Genomic DNA, 23,020 nt, shown 5'->3' on the forward strand with positions numbered 1-23,020 from the left:
TTTTTTTAGAATGTTTTATTTTATTATTCAGTCTTTTCTACTTCCTAGTAGTGATCAAATCTACTACATCACTATCATTCACATAGTAAGGAGAAAAGCCATAGATATAGTAGTTTCCAGTATATCGACTTTTCAACTTTTACATCTTTCTCATTCATATTTGTCCTCCTCTCTTCTGGGTTAATGGGGTTGAGACCACTGAAACTAGAGCCACACCAAATGGCTATTACTACAACTAAATTGGAAAACTTTCTACAAGTTGGATTCCCAATCAGTAAACATGGATTGTTGTACCAGTAAAGCAAATAATCTCTTTGTGGAAATAGATTAAATCTAGGAAACTTCCTAAACTGTAATATGATCCTAAAAATCTTGTTTTCTTACATTCTCTGATTCTATCTCCAAGAAAATCATGGCCCTTATTTCCTTTCAAAACAAACAGGAGAAGTTTTTAACATCCATTATCAAGGAACACCCCCAAAAAATCTCTTTCCCTTATTTTATACTCTATCAGATATAATTTTATGATTTAAAGTTCATTTCAATTTTCATTTATCAAAGATATTTGAAAACATAAACAAAATAAAAGAAAATGAAACCAAAAGGAAATGTCTGTCGATGATGGTGAGATAAACAGAGAATCATTACCAGGATCAAATGCTAAAACTCGGCAGCTCATCATGGTGCACTTAAAAGACAGGCCGCCTGACCCAAACTGTCAGATTTCCACAGAATCATCACTTTAATTCATAAAATTCATTGTATTGAACCCAAGTCTGGACTGAAAAAGAGCAATTCATCTCCTAACTGAAAATACCAAGGAGATAACCTTGAGTTGAAATTTTTCTTTCAACTTTCAAAAAAAGTAGGGATAAAAAAAGATTTTAACATAAAGCTGACTACCTATATTGAAAATTTCTTTATAATCAATCTAAAACAGACAATGAGCAATAATATTCTTTTAGAGAACTAAAATAATGCACTTTAGCCACCAGAGAAGAAGAAATTATTAAGATGCCACATGCTTTTTATGACAATGATAAGGTCAATAACTCTTATTCCAAAACAACTCCCAAAATAGTAGCACTTATAGATGGACAAGTTAGCTACCAACTCTTAATCACTGCCTCCTAGAAAGGCTCAAAACTAACTATAAGCGGCAAGTTGCATTCTTCACTACTTCTGCTCCGGAGCTGTAACCTTGATTTTCTAGTGTGGCTCCTTGTGTCTGTGGGCCCCACACCACATGACTAACAAGTGAACACTGAGAGAGTCACCCTCCAGATGTAGAGCCCTCAAATACTGGTCCAATACATGGGACTCAGTGTACAGATGTTCTCTAGATTGCCTGTTTGGCTTCATTGTCTAGGAACAAATGTCCATGTTTGTTTGTTTGGTTTTGGTAGGATGGGGTGGAGAAGAGGAAGAGGAAAGGAAACAAGTATTGCACGCCATCATCAAGAAAACTGTTGGAAATATGGAGCTGAAAATGGTAAACGTTAACAAAACAAGAGCACTGTTTAAATATGATTTGTTGGCAATCATACCTAAGAACTGTAAGACCATATTTAGGTACTTATTTGATCCAACTTTTGTCACTAAAGAGTATTAAATTTAAAACATTCCCCAGGGTTATTTTTTCTTAAAAAATATTACAGAAGATCCCATAATATTATTCCATATATTTGCAATATGTATTAAGTTTTAAATTTGATGTCCATGGACACACCGAGGTACCCATTTTGAAAATTAAAGATGAAATACTGCTTTAATCATGTTACTATTTCAAGCAAACCTTCTTTGTCTTGAATGGCCCAGAAATTAATTTCAAATTTTGCTTTCCATTCAATGTGTTAAGCACATCATTTTTCTTAATGCTACATATTAATCTCTGCTGCAGTTTAAATACATTCCCTCTTTCTTTGTCCCCATTGATACAGAAACTCTATGTACCTGCTCTTGCTGAGAATGGATGGTGAGTCATAAAAGATCCCTCAAATGCTTTTCTCCTTAGCTAAATGTGCCTCATATATTTACCTCTTTCTTACTGAATCAATTTATCTGAAACCCAAGTCTCTGTTGCCTTCCTTCACTGTACTATTTCCAAGTCCTACAGAAAGAATACAATCAGCATGATCAACTGGAAATAAGCACATAGCCTTGGATTCCAGTTTTGGCTCAGCAGCTTATGGCTATGTGCATCCAGAAAAATGACAAACGTATATCAAGGCACCACTGTGTACACTTTAAATATATAAAATTTTATTTGTCACTTAGACCTCAGTAGAGCTGGAAAAAGTTTTAAGTTTTTGAAAATTTAAATCTAAATCTATTCACTTGTAATGTGGGAAAAATAAATAAAGAGTGTTTAGGATAGATAACCAAGGATAAATTAGCTATACATGCGCAAAGTTATCAATCACAGGGCAGATGCTAAAAATTAACCATATTCCTACTTTAAAATGGGTAATAAAACACAAAAATCATTTTTCATACTACACTGTGTAAAATCTAGAATACATTTTCATATGTAAAGTATCATTCTGGTAATCCTTTCAAACTGTATGTGTGTATGTGTTTGTGTGTGCGTGTGTATGTGTGTGCATGCACTTATGTGTGTGTGCGTGTATTAAGGAAAATACATCTCAGATTTTCTCTTTGCATTGATTACAAGTCCCTACTGGAGCATCTGCATTTCTATTAATGTTCTCCTAAAGAAAAATTAAAGGGTAATAATTTCATTACCTAACTTAATCACCTGACTGCAGGAGGACCATCTGGATGATGATACTACTTAATTTGGTAAAAAGATCCCAAACTCCAATTCCCTTTACTGCTTTTTGCAGAGTTGCAGAAAGGTAAGGACAAATCACTTTACTATAAATACAGAGCTCAGTATAACATAATAGTATAATTTTTTTTATTGCTTTCTCAAACAGACCTATAGATTATGGGAGGTGAATCACTGGCATTTGTCCATGTTAGTTTCAAAATTATACAAAATAAGTTATTATCTCAAGTACCTGTTACTGATTGATAATAACAAAACAAATACATTTTCTAGCATAACTAAGCAAACTTCCTATCTATGAGGCTGAAGCTGTGCAAATGTGATAATTTTTGTTAGAAGTCACTTCTAGTATATCAATGGTTACAGAAATTACTCAGTGTAGAAAAAAAAAGAATAAAGGACAAATGGAGGAGAAATGAGTGATGGGTCACAAGACCAGACAAGTGATCTTGGAATTCAGTTCTCCATTTCTCATCAGGTTAAAAAAAAAAGTACATTTTTCACATTTGTTTCTTTAGCTTTACTTGAGAAGTCTGGAAAGTTCCTTACATCATCATTGTCGCTGTCCAAACTTCCCTTCTTCTTCTTCTTTTTCTTCTCATCCTCCTTCTTTTTCTTGTCCTTCTCTGGAATGACATCATCGAGGAAGCTGAGGTCATGTTGAGAGAAGAGGTAATCCATTCCTTTTCTGACAGCGACAAGTGCCAGGATCTAGAGGGAAGAGAGAGACCGTGCAGATGCAGTCAGAACGAGTGTGGATCTCAGCCTCTCTGCTCAGCAAAGCCCCATTTCACATAAAGCAAGAGTGAGACGAAATGGAACTCTCACTGTCTGAGTGGGCTTAAGCTAAGCTGACTATCACCATTTTCTTCATAGAGAAAGTTGTTTCATGAAAGTCTCAGTTGAAACTCACTCTGTTTCATTCTCTGAAATGTACGATCACATTCAATTAGAATTGTAATATGACAGAATTATTTTTGAAAACCACTCCTTTTCATGTTAGATTTTTAGTAAACGTGCTAAAATTTTAAAGGTAAAAAAATAGCCTGAAAATGATTTTCAATTATTCATGTTTCAAAAGTTATAAAGTTTTTGAAAATCTATGCTCCACAACATCTTCACTAAGACATCTTCAGTGAGGTAATATTTGAGAGTGCTTCTACCACTGTACTTACTGGGGTACTTCAACCACTACTATAACAAAATACTTACCATGAACCTGATACTACACTAAATTCCTAGGTGTCTCATTCATGCTTCACAAGTAACCCAAAAAGTAGATATTATTATCTCCATCTTATAGCTGAGCAAACAAAAGCTTGCAGACATTAAAAATTTTGTCAGAGGCCATGAAACCAAATAAAGGAAGAAAAGGCCCACACTGTCTGCTTCTAAAACCACTATTCCTGACTCTGTACCTTTGGTTCTATGAACTGCCCTTAAAGAGCAATCCACTTCCCTTCCTTCACTTCAAAGATACATTAAAAGTATCTCTGCTACACAGACAAATGTGTGTGCAGTAAATTACTGGAGTCCTGGCTCAGCCTCACATGAAACAATTGCCTCTGCCTCATCAAGCTCTCCAGGTATCAGCTCTTCATGTCCTGGAGAAATGTGTACTAGCTGCCCTACTAATAACACACAATCGTTTCATGACTAAATCAAAGCTTTGAGACAATTTATACAAAGGTAAAGCATTTTTAATATTGCTTAGTACAAGCAACAAGTGATTGACTGGATATATTTCAAATTTATTTTGTTTGACATTTAAATTTGAGAGAGCCCAGCACACAGGAGCTTCATTGCTCCTGGTTTTAAAAACCACAAAATTAGTAAACAGATAATACCAATAGGTCCATAGGAGTCATTCTCATGTTGTGTATTACAGTATGGTAGCACTGTTTAAGAAAAAAAGACATAAGAGAATATTAAGAAAAACAACTGACTTAATTAATATATCACAAGGGTTGCTTTTTTTTTTTTACTATTTTGTCTATATTCCTAGAAAAGGATTATAAGCAACAAATATACATAAAATAACCCTGGCTAAGAGTAGGAGGAATTTTATAAAACTTGGTGTATGGAAATTGTTTCCAGAACTGTGGGGGAAATAAAAACAGCTGAGGTGGCTTCATGACCTCAGCTTTGAAGTGCACATAGATTCATTTTCTGCACAAAATGGGAGAGTTAGGAGAAGGTATGAAATTCAATAATGGCAGAGCTCACATTTCTTCCTTCTCCTCTGATTCACAGGGGTATTAGTTCCTTTGCTTGGCTTCTCATGGTATCATGGCTAGGATGGAGAGTTCTGCCTTATCCTGGAGCTTGACATGATATAAACTACAGGAGCTCCAGTAAATGAACCCATTCCATTTCTTCTAATGCATTTGTTGAGTTCTCACAAATCTCCAATCACTTCTGTTATTTGGACCCAAATATTCTTTATGCTTCTTTAAATTGCTTCTATGGTACAGTATTTAGAAATCTGTATTCTGCACTGGCATCTTCTCTGTGTCAGGCATTGTGCTGTACACTTGTTGCTCTTGGTTGATGTGCAGAACTGTATCAACCCCTCCCTGTCCTACTGATGAGCTGACAAAGGAGGTCCAGGCACCAGCCTGAACCTGAGCTGGTATCTGCACACTGGTGAAAATGATTCTAAGGCTCATCCTAGACAGCTGTTGATATGAGAAACTTAAATTGCCACTGCTCAAATCCAAAATTGGTCATGCACACCTGTAATCCCAGCACTCTGGGAGGCTTATACAGGAGGATCAAAAAATTTTTTAAAGGACTGGAGATGAAGCTACCATGAAGGCCCTGGATTCAATCCCCACTTCCACAAACAAAGAGTTACAAAGAGCTGCTCAAAGTGATGAGGTCCAAGCTGGAAATTATTTCACACACAAAAGATTTATGTCTGCTGTGCACAATAACCACAAGCTTAAAGCATAGCCTCCTGGCTGGGTCCAGTTAGAGGAATATCTACCATGACAGGAAAGATGATTGCAGCCACTGTTGACTTAAGGATCCAAAGCAGGGCCAGACACAACACCTGCAGGAAAGTGAACAAGTGTACTCTGCGCAGGGGCACGTGGCGCAGGTAGATGAAGTCAGGCTGATGCTTCAGGGGCATCAGAAGCAGCTTCAGACGATCCATGAACTGGGAAGGGAGGAGCAAGAGTGTGTTACTTCATGAGCTGATCACAGTCATTCCCCTTGCCCAACCAACCAGTGTGATTTATATTCTGTAATTTAGGAAAGCAGTGTCCTTTGCAAAGGACAAAGACTGGGTAAGGAGCGCAGAACTTGAGTCTAGCAAGGTCAGGCCATAGTACAAGTCTTCTCATTTGTGTTATAATTTTGCAGAAATGTTTGCAGATATTTGAAATAATGTGGCCACCAAAGAATAAAGTCATCAATCAAAACATAATTTCTAGATGCTCAGCTACAGGTTTCTATTTTTAATATCTGAGTCTCAGGAGAGAGGGTTTTGTGCCTATATGAGCAATGTTATACTGAAAGAGTAATAGATCTTACTCTGCCTCAGTTGTCTTCTTTAAAAGAAGAGGAGATGATATTATACATCATATACATTTCCAGGATGTGCTAAGGACATAAAGGAAGCATTCACCATAAAATGGGAATGCACTGATATTTCCATAGATTCCACATTATTCATCTATGGTATAACTTAATTAATTTACCCAGCCATGTTTCATCATTTACTTTTCTGAGAAAAGCCACATGAACATTACAGTGAGTTTCACCACATATACAGCTTGATATTGAGTGTGAGAGCAGCCAGCACACAGTCAGGTACACACGTGTACTGAAATGACCACCGAGAATCTGTTGGCCAGATGCTGCACTTCAAAGAACAACTGCTGAGCTGACATGGTTAACAGGATGATACAGAAAAACCCAACATATTTCAGTAGAAGATGCTCTGGAAATAGTTGTTGATTGAACAATTACATTACAAGAACCCATAAACATATCTCTGTTTTCTTTCTGGAAGGAAAGGAAAAGTGTAAAAGTAAACTAGGCTCTAACAGGTCTCTGGAGAGATTTCCTATTTACAGGGTTTCGCTCCCCCTGTAGAGCAATTTTTGTCTAGTAGACCATTCTCAGTTATAAAGATTGAGTTACCATATTTCTTGCTAAATCAATCTTGCCAAAAGAGTCTAAAGAAAGAATCAAGAATAAAGTAAGGAAAGGGCGAAAGGCATTGGAGCAATAGCAATGATGAATTTAAGAAATGTGCTAGTTGCTCCTGAATTCAGCACAATTCTTTTCCTCTATGATTAGGGTGTGTTGGTTCTTCTTTCTACAGTATATGTAGACATGTACTGATTTCCAACCACTGATAAACCTCCCATATATGCAAGAATCAAAATTCTGAGCTAGACTGGACCATAAAGGGCAAATAAAAATAAGAGCTACTAATTTGGAGACCATATTGAGGTTTATATTTTTTCATTTAAAGGAATGAATATTTACAATGGGGATAAAAGAAAGATATTTTTATAAATGTATACTTCCTAAAAGTCTCATGACCACAAATAAACTCACAGTACATTAATCTAGTGTAGTCCATGAAAAGCCACTTTATATTTTGTAACAAGTATTCCAGTGGTGAAGAGCTCTACTTACTGGACCTATGCAGAGAAAAGTAAAGTAGGTTTTCCTCTTTGGGGGGTCTGGCCACTTGCCCAGCTCTATATGACTTTAAAACTAAGTTAACCTAAATTCAATAAATGAAAACAAGGACTATTTTGAAGGCATTCAAATAGATCCTTCTGATGTTCACAGTACACGAAGTCTTTTCCTATTAAAACACTACTGAGTGCTAAATGAGGTTACAGTTAACACGGTGCCAGAAAGCAACAGAAGAACTTCCAGTTTCCTGGTGCCAATTAAATTAAACCTCAACTGAAAGACAAAGTCCTCATAAAGTTTTCCCTAATTAATTTTTTCAAAGGGGGTCAGTTTTATCAAAGTTGTGAATAACTGAAGTTTCCCACAAAAGCAGTATAAAAACCACTCTGACATTAATTGTTCATTGATGTAAAATGTGATCACTAAGTTCAGCCATGAGAAATCCAGATCAAAAGAGCTGCTCTCCTATCAAGTTATAGCTAGTAGATAAATGCTATCTCAAAGAGCACACTGAAAGAGTCAAGTGTCCCTCTTGAGACCAGAAGAAAAGATGTGATGAGGAAGAGAGGGAAAAGGAAAGAGGGGAAAGGGGGGAGGGAGGGACAGAGGGAGAAGGAAAGGCAAAACTACAGTGCTCTAGCTTTCCTGCTCAACCTACTGTGAACAGCCTGTTTCAGTAATAGACACTGACGATAACGTTGGCTAATGCCAACTCACTTTGTTGATTAAATCAGAAATGAAAAGCCGGTGAAAGGTGGAGAAAGCAGAAAATAAATGTATTTTTCAAACCCAGCATTGATGAATACTACTTTTCTTCAAAGATCTATTACTAAATTATTCTTACTACTAAAAAAAGCACAACTTTCTTAGATTACTATGAAAACTTACCTGTACCCCATTAAGCGAAGCTACCCCCATGTACAGGAACACACCATATAGTACAGGCATAGGAATAAACTAGGAAGGAAAGAAATGGGTAAAGCCTTAAAATGGCAGTAATAAAAACATTAAGGGAAAGGAATTGCTTAAAAGAAACACTAAATCTGAAACTAAAAGACAGGCTTTATCAACCACATGGTACCTTTAACTATTGTGTTTTATTCATCAATTAATAAACTTCTAAACTCTGTACTAGAAATAAAGGGAAGAGAGTGAAGGGAATTTTCAATTTTCATTGGATGCTTTTTATTTTACAATGACCATACATAACCTTAGTTGTTGTTTTTAATTAATAAAAAATTTGTTTTCCTTAAAGAAAGAGACCATATAAGTCAGATGCTTGCAGGGGATGTGAGGCAGAGACAAGTTGCATCCAGCATCTTTTCAAAGCAGTCCGCTGACTTTTCCTGAATGACATCTCCTGTGTAAACATCTCTTTCAATGAAATAAACATCACATGACTGTCACCTTCCTTCTCCATACTACTAGGAGGACAAACTAATGAGAACCCTGATTGAGAGGGGCATAGAGCATCTGGAAGCAATTAATTGCACACATGAATGAATACACTGCTTCTAAAACAGAATTAATACATTTTATGCATCATTTAGCAAAAATATCTTTACATCAATATGAAGTATTTCTACAATGAGAAGTTCTAATGTGATCAGTCCATAAATTCCATGTAATCCCTAGACCTGTGAAATGTAAGCAACCCAAGCATTATTCTGATTCTGAGGAGTCTTTGGTCTGGACAAGAAAAGGTTCTCAACCAGGGATTTTGAAAAGAAATTAAAGTGATTTCAGGATTTTTCAAAAGTAAAATACTGAAACTGCAAGTCATTTAAGGCCAGACTTTCCAAATCCACACAAAGGAGGTAGCCATAACCAGAAAATATAGTATGTCACCAGAATAATTGTTTAAATAGCCTATATTAAGCAAAGCACAATTTCTACCACCCTCTTTTTGAGATTTCCAAAAGCAGTTTTGTCTGGGAGACCCTTGGGCCACTGTTAGAGAATCAGAGAATCAGAAGTGTACCAGGATTTGTCGAAATGTTATTGGCTGGCCATAGAAATAGAGTAAATATAGTTTCTTTTATAAAATATCAAATGCTTTTTCTAGAAAATGTTAACAATTTCAATGTAGCTAATTTTGACCTTGAGCTCAGGAAAGAAAAGGAAAGGATTTGGCTGTGGAGAGGAGCTAGGGACAGGCCAGCAGCAGAGCTCGGGCAGAGCCTCTGTTTCTTTAGAACATGTTTCTATTCCTTCAAATGCTTCTGTGTTCATTTAAAAAAAAAAAAAAAAAAAAAAAAAAAACACCTAGCTGAAGGACCACTTTATTGATTTAATTCATTTTTTAAGCTTTGTCCTTAGTATACGATGATTTCTTTCTTTTTCCACTTTCAATTTTGAAAGGAAGAAAACTGGAAGCAGAAAAGAGAATAGTTTATTCATAAAGAAGTTAGAATTCCTGTAGCAGTTTCTTTTAAGAGCATTTTTCAGCTTAAATAAAAGTGTCCCATAGGGTCCATCTCTGGCTTCCTCTCTTCTTCTCAAGTTTAGCTAAACTTTTTCTCTAATGTGGGCCTAAAGTTAAAGTGAAGGGAAGCTGGGCCCTGGGGCTGAGGGCCATTCTCTCTGAATTTGATTACAGATGTTACCCAGTCAAGGTCAAAATGAACCCGAAGGGATCACTAACACAGATCGACATGGGTATGAGCAGGAATATAGCTGTGAGTACGGAAATGTTTTTTTTAAAACATATTCTTTGTTGAGAAAGAAGGTTATTAAGAAGATTTTTGGTCAATTTCAATGTGATAGAAATATCTTACCAGACTTGCCATTTTCTTACAATAACATAAGATCTCAATAAGAATGTTCCAGCATGGAACGCTTGGTGAAATTTACAGAATCATTAGGTCAGAAGTTCATGAGTCATATCAAATGGTCAAATCTTAAAAATTAGTCTCTTTGGAATTATTCTTCAAAACATACATGTCTCAAATGACAGAAAAGAATATTTTTTAAAAGATGGAACCCCATCTAAAGTTATACCAGGATAACATACATAATAATAGTAGGTAAATGTTTTTACAAAGCAAGGCAGAAGAAATTAAAACATAAAATCACATAGTATTCAGGGCTATAGGCACATCAAGAATAGCCAAATGATAAAATTATGCAAAGAAAATTGTAGAAATAATCAATCATACCCAGAAAGCCAAAAAGTTAATTACAAAGTAGCAGTACATTCAATATGTACTCAAAGATAAGTGAGTGATCCTATGATCAGTGACCAGTGAGTGATCCTATGAAATCAGTATGAAATTAACACTTAACATATGTAGATCATGCCACCAGATTTTCAAATTCTAGTGAATGCACTTCTATACATCTTCACTTACATCTCCCTTTGATTTATTGATAGTGTTAGAACATTTCCAGAAGAAAAAATTTGAAAAGGATAAGTTTAATAACAAGGAGAGATTGTGCTTGTTCAACACAAAGTTCAGTACAGCAGTGAGATACCCAGCAGTGGTGACTGTGTGTGTGCGTATGTGTGTGTGTGTGTGTGTGTGTGTGTAAAACACAAAGTGAGATCCTGATTAACAGATTGGGAACAGAAGTCAGACAGGTCTAGATTCAAATTCTAGCTACCAGCTACATAACCTTTAGAAAACTTCTAACTTCTCTCCTTATTCAGCTTATCTAGAAAGTGGCTCTGATAAAAGACTATGTAGCAGGAAAACATCCAATCTAGGGCATGGCTCATAACAGACACTCACTAAATGACAGATGCGGTGTTGATGCTGTCACTGTCCTGTGGACCTTGACTGACAGTGGAGGAGCTCGAAACTGCCAGCCCCCCACTCAGACCTCAGTGCTGACAGGAGTATTGGTCAGAGTACTGCAGAAAGTTGGACTGAAAGCCCTTTTGCTTAGGCTCTATTGTATTGCCTATATTGAAATTATAACGACTGCCTTCAGAAGTACATTACTGAAACAATATCCTAATTTCCTTCAGTCTTAAAAACCTAAGCTGATAAACTGATAACTTGCAACCTCGTCTGTGAATGTTAACAAAACTCAAAATTCACTGTCTGATGAGAAGTTTGGGGAAATTCCACATTTTCCTCCATATAAAAGAGAATTAGGAACCTTTCAAAGGTGACAAACCACGAGGGTTGTGGCATTAGCTTTAGTGTTAGAGAGGCCTGAGCTCCAATCTTGGATCTACCACTTACACACTTGGTGACTTCGCAAGTTATTCATAACTTTGTTCTATCTGTAAATGCAGGTCATTATTACTGTCTGTTTTGCAGATGTTACAGGGGAAACTAAATTGTATAAGTTGGTGCTGAATCCTTAATTCAATGCCAAATTCAAAAAATGGCCACCACTATCATCATCAGAACCTTTCTCTTTGCTTCCTTGGTATGAGCAGAGCGTGACATGTTGTAGGAGCTCAATGAATATCTGCCAAGTACAAATTAAATGCTATCTTCCACACTTTAGAACACTAAACAAATGTTAAAGATAAATTTTGGCCACACCTCATGTTAAAGATAAACTAATTCAAGCAAAGGGAACAGAAGTAGCAGTAAGCTTTATTTGATCTTTGTTTCTTGAGGCTTGCCCAAAAAACAGGAAAGTAAGCTCAAGAAACAGCCTTTCATCTTTTTCCTGTTCTTTTGTCTCTCCTGACTTCCCCACACAGATAATGGTGATAATAGGCAGGGCTTCCACTGCAGAAACACCACGGAAACCATTTTTCTAGCCTGGGAATCCAGTTGTTCTTGCTTTCCAGCAGTTCTGACCTGAATCAGTGGTGAAATTCAGCACTTTGAGGCAAGTATAACTGTAGCTGGCTAGTGCCAAGGGCTACCCTTGCAAACTAAAGCTGTTACATTATATTTCTTTACATCCTTTCACATAAAAGACAGATTTCAGCACAGAGATCAAAATGGGGTCATAAACTTCATGTTCAAAGTAAACTTGCATAAGTAGGCACAGGGAACAAGTACCTATACTGCTTGATGCAGGAGAGAAAATTTCTAAGCTCATTGCAGACTATTAGACTTATAAGGGAAATAAGGAGTTGGCAGGGAAGAGAGAGCCACTTCATTTTAGAAAGGTGCACATTTCTCCCATTCCCTTCATTTGATCTGCCTTTCAAAGGCAGGCTTTTAAAACCATTCTCTGAAGTTGTCACTTGCTCCTTTAAGAAACATGTGGTCACTGGAGGAGAAAAAGGTGTCCCCTCCTTCAAAGTAATCCCCAGCAACACTTTGTGTGAATTCTGAGGTTAATTATTAAGGGTGACTTGGCCTTAGTTGCAAACTTAGGTTTTAGTTAAACTGTACCCTCAATGTCAGCTTCTTCCTGTATTGACTTTTCAAAGGAGCTAACAAGTGACTTTTCAAACTATGTCTGACAAACACACATAACTCACCAAGTTTCGTGGGACGAAGGGCATGTGATCTAAAATTGGGCAACAACTAACCCTTGTTTCCAGAGGTTAGGAATAGCCTCATGGAAGTAAGAAATTCCTTTGCTGTTTCTAAATATAGTATTCCATAATACATTTTAAGCTATATTGATAAAAACCACTCCATTTCCCATATATTGGGCAAAGCTCTGCTTAAAAAAACATTGACTGAACTACTTATTGCACTGATTTTTACAAGGACCATTTGGGTTAATCCAAAGTTGCTAGGTGGAAGTAGTCTCAGGCATGGACACTGGCAGCTGCGGGTGAGCCATGGCTTGGATACCAAAGACGTCAGAGGAGCATCAAGCTCATGTTCACTGATCCCCCCACTGTCTCCCTTCTCTGCACTCTGACCTCTTCCTGCAGATATTAACATCCTCTGCATGTGAGGGGAAAAAAGAGTCATGGCAAGAAGGTACATGGTTTTCCACGTTAACTCTTCTGCAGTCAAGCCCAGGTGTAGTGTGAGAAAACAGGAAGAGACATTGGTGAAAATGTAAGTTTCTTCGAATCTTCCTAAAAATGGCAAATATACTATATCTATTCTCTGTGTCCCTTTGAAATCATAATGATTACTCAACTGACAGTTTCTCCAGGACTGAAGCCAGTTTGCTGTAACAGACATACAAAAAAAGAGAACATTTAAATACATCTAGATTCTCTGAATTAGGATTTATACTGTATTAATAAAAATAAATCATATAAAAGGAAAAGTCAGAGTGAAGCACTGGGTAGTGAGAAGTAAATCTGGACTAATGAAAAGATTCCTTTCTGCTGATCCTTCTCTAGTGAGTGAGCACCAAGAGAGCCCATACAAGCAAGGTGGGTGTGAGCCAGAGGAGGAAAATTCATTCCTAGTAGGACCACCCACAGTACAGGGTCATAACTGTCTAAAATGACCTCTCTGGATGTCATCACATCACCTGTGAGATCACAATGCCTGTCACTGGTCAATTCCATCAGCTCATGTGCTGGCACCCACAGGGGACAGAGAGCAAATAGCACTTGACAGTGGATAAGACCTGCCACCTTCAAACCACCCCATAACTTCTGTTGCACCAGCGAAGGTGACAGTAGATTTCCTTCTGTCCCAACAAAACCAAAGTTCAGTATTCTTTTAAGGTCCTCTTGTACAGAACCAGAAACAATTTCTCCAAGGCTACTGTTCATTTTAATTCTCTCTGTGTTACCTGAGATACAAAGTCCTTTATGAATTTAATCAGAGATTAATTTAACTGGACAGTTGACACTGTAGAAACCAAGGATGAAACATGAAAAATTAAATATTTTAATTGTTTTCCAGGGATTGAGTACCTAATTAAACTGAGTCTAAATGCTCTAAGGACAAAGTTAGCCCTATAAGTTAAGGCAGCAGTAGTGAACCTATGGCATGCATGTCATTTGTTTTTCTTTTAAGACAAAAGATGTTAATGTATGAATTGCTTTTTCTAAACTAAAACCTCAGTATTCATATTTAATTGAAATATTGGCACTTTGTGGTAAATAATTGGGTTTTGGGTTGCAGTTTGGGTCCTCATCTCTAAAAGTCACTGGGTTAAGGAATTATAGTCCCAGATTCCTAAAATTCATCTGTTTGGCCACTGACATAAGATTGGCTAATATGAGAAAAATGGAGGCCTTTGGTTTTCACTATCTATAGTTGTGTATTGTTTGAATGCTTTAGAAGCATATACTACTTCACCACTTGTGTAACTGAGCACTTAAACAACTTTGAAAATTGAAAGTATTCAAAAATAAAAATTTTCAAGAAAATAATTGGAAAGATTGTTAATGGTAGCGGTATATAGGGGTATGAGTGATTTTGTGGTACAAAGCATAAGATACAAATTGTTAATAATTGTGGCATTGGTTCTATAACAAAAATCAAAAATCTTGAGTTATAAATGAAAGTCAAAAACCTTATGAGCAGGAATATATTAACCTTCTCCAGATCCATTTCTGCCCTGAAGCCTTCCTATATACTTTATATTTATCTACCTAGGCAAATATCTACCCATTAATATGTGTTGGTTCCTCACTTTCTAATCTACCAGCTAATTTTTCTTCTCCAAATGTTCATTTCTAAAGTTTTCTAATTATAAATTAGTAATTTTGTACTCATTTCCTTTTAAAGGTTATTGGTCCTTGTGATTCAATGAAAATAAGAACACAGCAAAACTAAGACTAGAAGAAAAAAATTCATCCTGAATCACTCACACTTTCTGGGAGTCTAATGGAGGAACAGAGGAGGACTGAGGTAAGAGTATATGGAGGATAATGAAAGAAAGGATGGACAGGAAGACCCGAGAGGAAAAAAGGGGGGCGGGGGATCAGTCAGCTTGAAATGTACAAAACTGCCATTCTCACAGGTCAGGAAGTTTAAATATTGGTAATTACTCTGGTTTAACCAAGTAACTGCAAAAGTAGTAAGCCAAGGAGTGATGGGCTAAAAGAGAAATCAAGAGAAGTGTTTTTCAAAGTCCTCTTGCTATCTGACCCTTGCCTCAGTGTGCTACGGAACCAATGAGGATCTTGCAAACATTTCACTCTTCACTGGGCCAAATACCTGTCAGTGTTCTGAGAAGTAAGAGGTGCCGTTTCACATATTTACCTTCAGGATGGGAGCCATAAAGACTGACAGGCCAGTCAGAATAAACACAAGGGTTCCAGTGACTCTTTGTTCCCTGAAATCAAATCAAGAGATTACCAATCCACTTCTTTTTTTTTTTTTAATCACAACATTGTTTATTATGTGAATTTTGTACAATACAAACAAAAAATACAGAAATGCAATATATGGATACAGCTAAATGCAGAATGGTGACTTTTTCTCCTCAGGAGGCCATGATGTCCATTTCTAGTAAAATCAAGAGACATAGAGTGTAAAAAGGGAGTTAAAGGAAAGTTTCCTTGTTGGTTTCTACCATATGAAAGATTCTATATTCTATTTTAGCAGGGCCAATATATGGGAAATATCTAAATTAAATGTTATTACAAAAATGAAGCAGTAATGAGATTCTGACTAAAGAGGGCACTAAATGAGAATAATATATACTTAAAGAATCCAAAACAAACAAACAAAAAAAAGGCTGTTATAAAAAAGCTCTAGGTGCACTGTAAGCATATAGGGGTTTTTTTCCATGTGTATTTTTAAACAATGGAAGTGTCAAAAAATAGGGTCAACTGTGTTAGACTAAATTACATTATTGTATAGGCTGCACTGAATGGAACCTCTGTATTATAATTATCATAGAGAAGCATAGTTTGTATATTATGGCAGTTTATCCTCAATGAAAACCTTCCAGAATCCTTTTATTTTGGAATATCCTGTAAACAAACCACCAGAACACGACTGTACAACAGTAAAATGTTCTCTTGCATTAAATTGAAGACATCTGTTTAATAATAAAAAAAGAAAAGAAAATGTAAAAAGGTACTTAGAGCTGTTATTTTCTAAGTACACAACACCTTAGATAATTCAAGGCATCATAATTCCATTAAGAACAACAAAAAAATAATTTTTGTCACGCTGTTAAATCCATCATTATGGATTTAAAAACTGGTGCAAATTGGTCAAACGGATCCAACAAACACTGATGTCCAAGCTGGCATATTGGCAACTAATACGTAACTGTCTGGTGGTCAACAGACAGTTTAAAAGATCTTCCCTTTCTTCTTGTTCTTTTCCAAGGTTCTTGAAGAGTTCTGTTGTTCTAAAATACGTTGCTGAGCTTCCCAGTTTGCTTTCTTTTCCTCAAATTGATGACATTTTTCCTCTAATTCTTTGTGCTGTTCTTCCAAATTCTTTTTCATTTGCTCATGGTGCCACTGGAGCTCAGCTTCAGAGTCCTTCAGTTTTTGAACTTTTTCTTTGACCTTCATCTCAAACACTTGCTCCATCTTCATCTCCATCTTCTTCATCTTGGCTACGTGCTCCCTTCTTTCTTCTTCCATTTGTGCCAGAGGGCTCTTAGTAAGCTGCCCTTTGTTCTTGTTGTTGTCCACTCCATTGTAAGTCACAGCTGCCAGTTTTCTGCTTCTGTAGTTCTCATAGTGAGCATTATTGGTGACATCTTTCAAGTCCTGCATGTGCGTCCTTATCAACATATTTCTTAGAATTGTAAAATCACAATGTTCACCATTTTCAACTTCAGCCACACCCCAAGGGTACTGCCTTCCTCTGACCCTTTTGCCATTAACTTCAATGATAGTGTTGCTACCCACCACAGGAAGAGGTAAGCGGTCTTTTATCTTTTTAACCAGCTTATTTTCTTCTTCATCATCTGTTTCTGGAAATTCATATATTTTAATTTTATGTTCTTAGATTTCTTTCATTAACTGTTTTTTAAACTGCTGGCATTCCTCCGGTGTGAGCATGTCAGCTTTGGCAATCAGTGGGATGATATTCACTTTCTCATGCAAATGCGTCATAAACTCAATATCCAACGGTTTAAGTCCATGTCCTGAAGGAGCAATGAAGTATAAACAACACTGCACCCGATTATCAGGCATCTGATGTCTGTTCACTCACGATTCTGCTTTTAGGTAATCCTCAAACTTACTATGAATGTAGTCAACCATAGGCTGCCAGCAATTACTATTATCCACTGCATCTCCAAATCCTGAGGTATCAACTATTGTGAGCAGCAACTGAACACCACCTTCTTTGACTAAAACTTTGGATTGTTCCACCTGTACAGTCTTTTCTATTCTATGGGAAGGACCTGGATATTGTAGAGAATACAAATCAGTGAGGAATAATGAGTTGATTAATGTTGACTTTCCCAATCCAGATTCACCTACTACCATAAGTGTGAGTTCAAACCCTCTCTTCACTGATTTTCTGTACACTTGATGTGGGAGATGGCAAATCCCACATAGCCTTCAAGGTTCTTTGGTTGAGCCATGGTGCCGCTGTGGATGCTTCTCCACTTCTTGTTTACCTAAACATGCTCTAGTCTTTTCCTCACCAAACAAAGACTATACATTGACCAAACCAAAGTTCAGCTAAAACAGTGAAGACTTTGAAATCATGCAACTAGTATCTCAAAGACATCAAATGAATTCTACATAACATAAAAATTTTCTTAAAACTATTACAATATGTGGTTCAAATTTGTAAAGAAAGAGGTGATTTTGCTAGAGCTTTTGCTCCTTTTAGAATCACGAAAGAAAAATCACTTGGTCCACCAATTAATTAGTGGCCTCCTTGAATCTCTTATTTTTTAAACTTGTCCTGTTGTATAATTACACCTTCTTTCATAGAAGACAGACATTACATTGTCCCACAATCTAATTAACAAACAGCTCAGGGAAATTTCATGAGTGCAATAAATCACACAAGTCTAATTTCCAAATCTACAACAAAAGTACTTTTTAACAAATATGATTCCCATCCAATACCCTCTTTCCCACCCCCTAAAAACTAATCACCCACTGTTGAGGCATGGGAAATGTTGGCTTTGTCACGTGACCTGGTGCTTACAGGCAGAGTGTGCTGTCAGAAGCACTTGACAGAGCGTGAAGGTCTTCTGCCACTGCCCATCACACTACTCAAATTCAACACCTGGAGGTCAAAGTTTCAAAATGCTTATGGGGACATAAAATAAACTGAAAAATAAGAATTCCTTTTCCTTCATAGAATCTTAAAACTCATAAGCAGATTCAAGAATTTTAGGATCTTTGTATATGATTGATTGAGATACAGTAAGAACTGCAGCACCAAATCACCTACACGCTGAAGAAACTGTGGTTTTGTGTTAGATAATTTAGCCCTCTGTTAATCAAAGGAAATTTATATATAATAAGCAATAAAATGAAAAAATTAATGAAAACTTTCTGATTAAAAGCGCTTTCTAGAAAAGAAAATGTAGGCATAATTATCACCAGCTCTATCTCCTCTAAATCTTCCCATTTCCTTGGGAAATACAGATGTGCACAATGTGTTCTGAAGAAACATTTTCCTTTAGTTCACCCACCTCACTCCCAGAAACTTCGGCTGCTCTCCAGGTGCAGAAGTCTCTGTCTCCATCTTCAAACTGTCGATATGTGCAATGGAGATCACAGTAGCAGCCACATACCAAGGGAGGCCCATGAAGGAGCACACCACCATGATGACGGCCACCCAGAAGAGATCCAAGTGATATCCAGCTCCTTTCTGTGGAGAGAGCTAATGTAACCTTCTGGAGAAAACACTCAGATCTGCTAGCCAGTTTTATGCCTTGATGGGATTTAAGATTACCAAAAGAAAATAACTCATTTCTTGGTAAAAGTATTAGAGGGTCCTAGGGGAAAGGAACTTCATTTTCCTCATTCTGTTCCCCCAGCAATTAAACACACAGCCACCTCTTACAGTTATAATAACACACACCTCCTCCACTATCATGGCTGTGAATAACTGTTAGATTTAAGCACTGCTTCACTTAGTATGTATTTACTGTTAATTAACTTCTCTGCATCCAATTCTGTAAGCAAAAATGTAGAGATATGTGCCTATTTTGAAAATTTATTGGACTGTTCATTGAAGTAACACAGGCAAAGTATCTTGTAGTAACAAGAATGGTGCCAGTAGTAGTTGTTACACAGCAGCAGCTCACTAAATAAAGGCAGCAGCAGCAGTACTGCAGGGTGTGATGACAAGGGTGAGGGGCGGGCACTCTACTCTGCATTCTCCACTGGGGAGCGTTTAGGATGAATGAGTACATGAAGTTGGTGCTGAGTACATACATGTAGACTAAAGATCCCCAAATAACCCTGATATGGTATGAAGACCATTCTTACCTTTCACAGACTAGGACAATAATTGCTAAAAGCCACTTACTCATAATCATTAAGGTAATTAATAGCCCCTTAGAGAGGTTGACTTCAGTCACTGTCCAACAGCCACATAACATTTACTGACCACAAGAGCAGACAATATAACACAAGGTCTAGTTCTTCTACTCACTAGATAAATATCGTTAAATGTCTCCACGGTGTTATTCTATGGCTGTATTTCTCTGCTCTGTTTGTGAAGAAGTCAAATGCTTGATTCCCCTCTGGAGCTTAAGGGAACAGAGCAGTCCACGCTCACTGCATGCAAGCACACCCTGAGGTCAGAGTGTGACCCTTCCAAGGAATGGAGAGGCCGCTCTCCACGGGAAGCTGTGATTTACACCAGGAACCCGTGTCTGTTATCATTCAGATCCTGTGACACTTTGTGAGAACACTGCTCTCCCCTTACTGAAATGCCAAGAGATTCTACCCCTGTTTGCACACCTGGGTGTAATCATTTTTCAGAGAGCACATAGCAGGTAAGGGGCACTGGACAAGGAAGAAAGGCTTGTGCTCATTTGGTCCAGGATTGGCTGAGAATAAAAATCTGCTCATGGGATAAAGAGGTTAATATACAATGTAAGAAACAAAATCAGGAAGTAAGGAATAGAGTAAGGTGGAGGAAAGGAAAGCCAATGTGGGATGATCTGAAATAAACACATTCAATAATGATTAAGGTGGTGAATATCACGCTATATCGGGGATCTCAGGCATTCATTCTTTCCACAAATATTGACTCTCAACTTAGTACCAGGCATGGTTCTAGCTGCTGGTAACATATCTGCAAATAAAAGAGACAAAAATTCCCACCCTTGTGAAATTTGTTTATAGAGGGAAATAACAATAAATCACACAAACAAGCAATCTTCTTGAATATGCAAGTATCATAAGAAGTAATAAATACTAAGAAGGGAAGACCTCAGGCTTGTACACTGAGCATAATGGGAGAGTGAAACGGAAGGGTGAGAGGACTTGCTGTGTCCTGTACTTTCTGACTGCAGTACTGGGTACAGACTGAGTAAGTAGAGGTCAGCAACGCTAGTCAGGAAGCTCCTGCCATTATCGCTGCTGCAGGTATCTGTGAGGGCCAGGGCAGCAGCTGCACAGTGGGCAGGGAGTGGTGGATTCTGGCTGCACTTCAAGTCAAGTCTGGGACCTGATTCCTCCTGCCTGTGTGCCTGTCTGATGACTGTTCTGGGGCATCAGCATACACAGCCTCAACCTCCCCTCTCCCTTCCTGAGTCTTCCACCACCAGCACCACTTTCCTCCACATGCAGTGCCTCAGATGGGGTTCACTCACTAGTGCTCAAGGGTGCCTGTCCAAGGGCCTCTCCACCTGCAGCAGTCTTCTCTTCACATTTCTCCTTGGCCCAGCCTTATCTACCCTCAAGAGCTAAGCTAGCATCGACTTCTCTGATGATTCATCTGCCCCAGCCCAGGTTAGCTGAATCAACAAGTTAGATCTCCTTTGCGTCCGCTACTTTCCACGTCATGCCTCTCTGTCACAGTCACAGCACTCTCACTGATGTCTGAATCATATGTATGTACTACACGAGCACCTGGACTGTCTTTTTATCTCTTTTATTCTGAATCCCCCTAAGTCATTAGAGTACATGCTGCACAATTGATTCTCAATAAAATTTTGTTTAAAAAAAAGAATAACAAGTACCACGTACACATGTTCCCAGAGGATGACTATAAACTCTTAACTAGCCATATAAAAATGAAGACTTTGTTAACTGGTATACAAGTGCAACACTTAAGGGAGGAGGGAGGACGACAGCTGGAAACATCACATAGCTTCAAGCCCTATTTAGGACAAAGCCTTCAAGTCCTGTTAGAGCTATCAACATAACAATGAATATGCATACTCCCATCTTGTTTCTAGAGAATGTACAATGTGCATGCTGGCCAGATCAATGGACCAAAGGAAAAGCTGTCCTAGAGAGCATCAGGCATACTACCTTGGGCCAGCTTAATCTCAAAGGACATAAATCTGAGTTAGCTAACTGAAGACAAGCACAAAGGAACCACAAATCACCAATGAGGGTGGAAAAGGATCAGATCACAGAATATGAAGGCAAATGTGCATAACCATCAGAATAAATAAAAATTCTAGGATAAAATAATTATGGACACTTGATTACTCTGTTCTCCTTCAAAAAGTATTATTTCCACTGAATCTCAGCACTCTAGGAGGCTGAGGCAGGAGGATCACAAGTTCCAGACCACAGTGGGCAACCTAGTGAGACCCTGTTTCAAAATTTAAAAAAATTTAAATGTTAAGGATATAACTCAATGTGAAGGCCCTGGGTTCAATCCTGGCACCTCCCCCCCAAAAAAGGCTTCTTTCCGTCCACCATGCTGAGACTTCTTGATGTTCTTAAAAAGAAGGGAAAAATATCATGAACTGAAGGCCTCTTCCATCTACCTTGACCTCCCTCTTCAGCTTCAACTCCCCATCTGTTATTGCAGACACACACACACACACACACACACACACACACACACACCTGCCTGGTTACCTCCTCCTCCTGGAATCACACAGTGATTTCCTTGACTTCCTCCCACCCAGCATCACTTAGCTAATTCTCACTGATGTTTTCTATCTCAGTAGAAGTTCCTGTACCTCTGGAAGCTCTCTGCACCTCCCATCCTAGGTCAACTCTTCTCAATACACCATAACTTCTCCTTCATGGCACCAGCTATATCTTCAATGTCACATTCTACATGATTATTTGAGTTTTATTTCTCTACCTCAGGTATCAGAAGCTCCATAAGAACAGAGACCATGTATGTTTTTTGTTCACCACCAAAACTCTGGCACCTGTCATAGTGCCCACCAGAGTCAACATTCTAGATAAACATCTGATGGGTCAATTTTAATTCATTCATTTAAAGGTACTCTTCTAGACCCTAGAAGTAAAATTACAGCGAACACACTTGCCCTCAAGTGCTTTCCTGTGGAGGTAGGGCCAGATCAATAGCAGGCCTTCATAATACATCAGTCGTAAAGGTCTACAGTAGCGGTGAGCTCATACCAAGGAGCACCCAGGAGGGGTACCAAACTCAGCCCCAAAAAGGTGGTATTTAAGTGAATCCTGAGTGAGCCATAATGAACTGGGAGCTGATAAGAGCAAGCAGCAGAACAGGCAAAATGGGTGGTAGACCATTCTGAGAAAATGAAAGAGTTGGTAGAGATAAGAAATTAGGCTAACAAGGTTAAGAACTTTTAAAATTCTAAAGGCTTTGGAATTTTTTAAATCATAAAAACAATGGGAATTCAGTGAAGGGTTTTTGGCAGGTAGGTGATAGG

The 23,020-nt window shown here is 37.8% G+C and overlaps 1 protein-coding gene, 1 long non-coding RNA gene and 1 pseudogene across 10 annotated transcripts in view; 1 reads left to right on the forward strand and 2 right to left on the reverse strand.

Annotated features, from left to right (window-relative positions):
• Positions 1–21,886, forward strand: part of LOC106008423 (uncharacterized) — a 25,106-nt gene extending 3,220 nt beyond the window's left edge. Inside the window, exons 3-5 of the long non-coding RNA XR_001182776.3 lie at positions 1,407–13,957; positions 15,025–15,147; positions 21,593–21,886. This is a non-coding gene — a long non-coding RNA (uncharacterized LOC106008423). The remainder of the gene's footprint in view (positions 1–1,406; positions 13,958–15,024; positions 15,148–21,592) is intronic.
• The window catches only part of Slc4a4 (solute carrier family 4 member 4), a 393,201-nt gene that overhangs the window by 23,065 nt on the left and 347,116 nt on the right, over positions 1–23,020 (reverse strand). For 7 of the 9 annotated variants that reach the window (XM_087184461.1, XM_087184451.1, XM_087184443.1 and 4 more), the window contains 6 exons: positions 18,869–19,047; positions 15,502–15,574; positions 8,342–8,410; positions 5,781–5,954; positions 4,639–4,689; positions 3,341–3,502 (listed from right to left, as the gene is read on the reverse strand). In XM_087184461.1, the coding sequence (XP_087040587.1) occupies positions 3,341–3,502; positions 4,639–4,689; positions 5,781–5,954; positions 8,342–8,410; positions 15,502–15,574; positions 18,869–19,047 (708 nt within the window). The remainder of the gene's footprint in view (positions 1–3,340; positions 3,503–4,638; positions 4,690–5,780; positions 5,955–8,341; positions 8,411–15,501; positions 15,575–18,868; positions 19,048–23,020) is intronic. The other 2 variants (XM_087184464.1, XM_087184456.1) reach the window with 1 other exon arrangement.
• On the reverse strand, positions 15,598–18,853 carry LOC101722794 (septin-7 pseudogene; annotated as a pseudogene).

The sequence above is a fragment of the Heterocephalus glaber genome, unplaced genomic scaffold (genome assembly GCF_053883595.1).
Source record: "Heterocephalus glaber isolate CG9 unplaced genomic scaffold, H.glaber_assembly_v1.0 deba00000281, whole genome shotgun sequence".
Lineage (NCBI taxonomy): Eukaryota > Metazoa > Chordata > Mammalia > Rodentia > Bathyergidae > Heterocephalus > Heterocephalus glaber.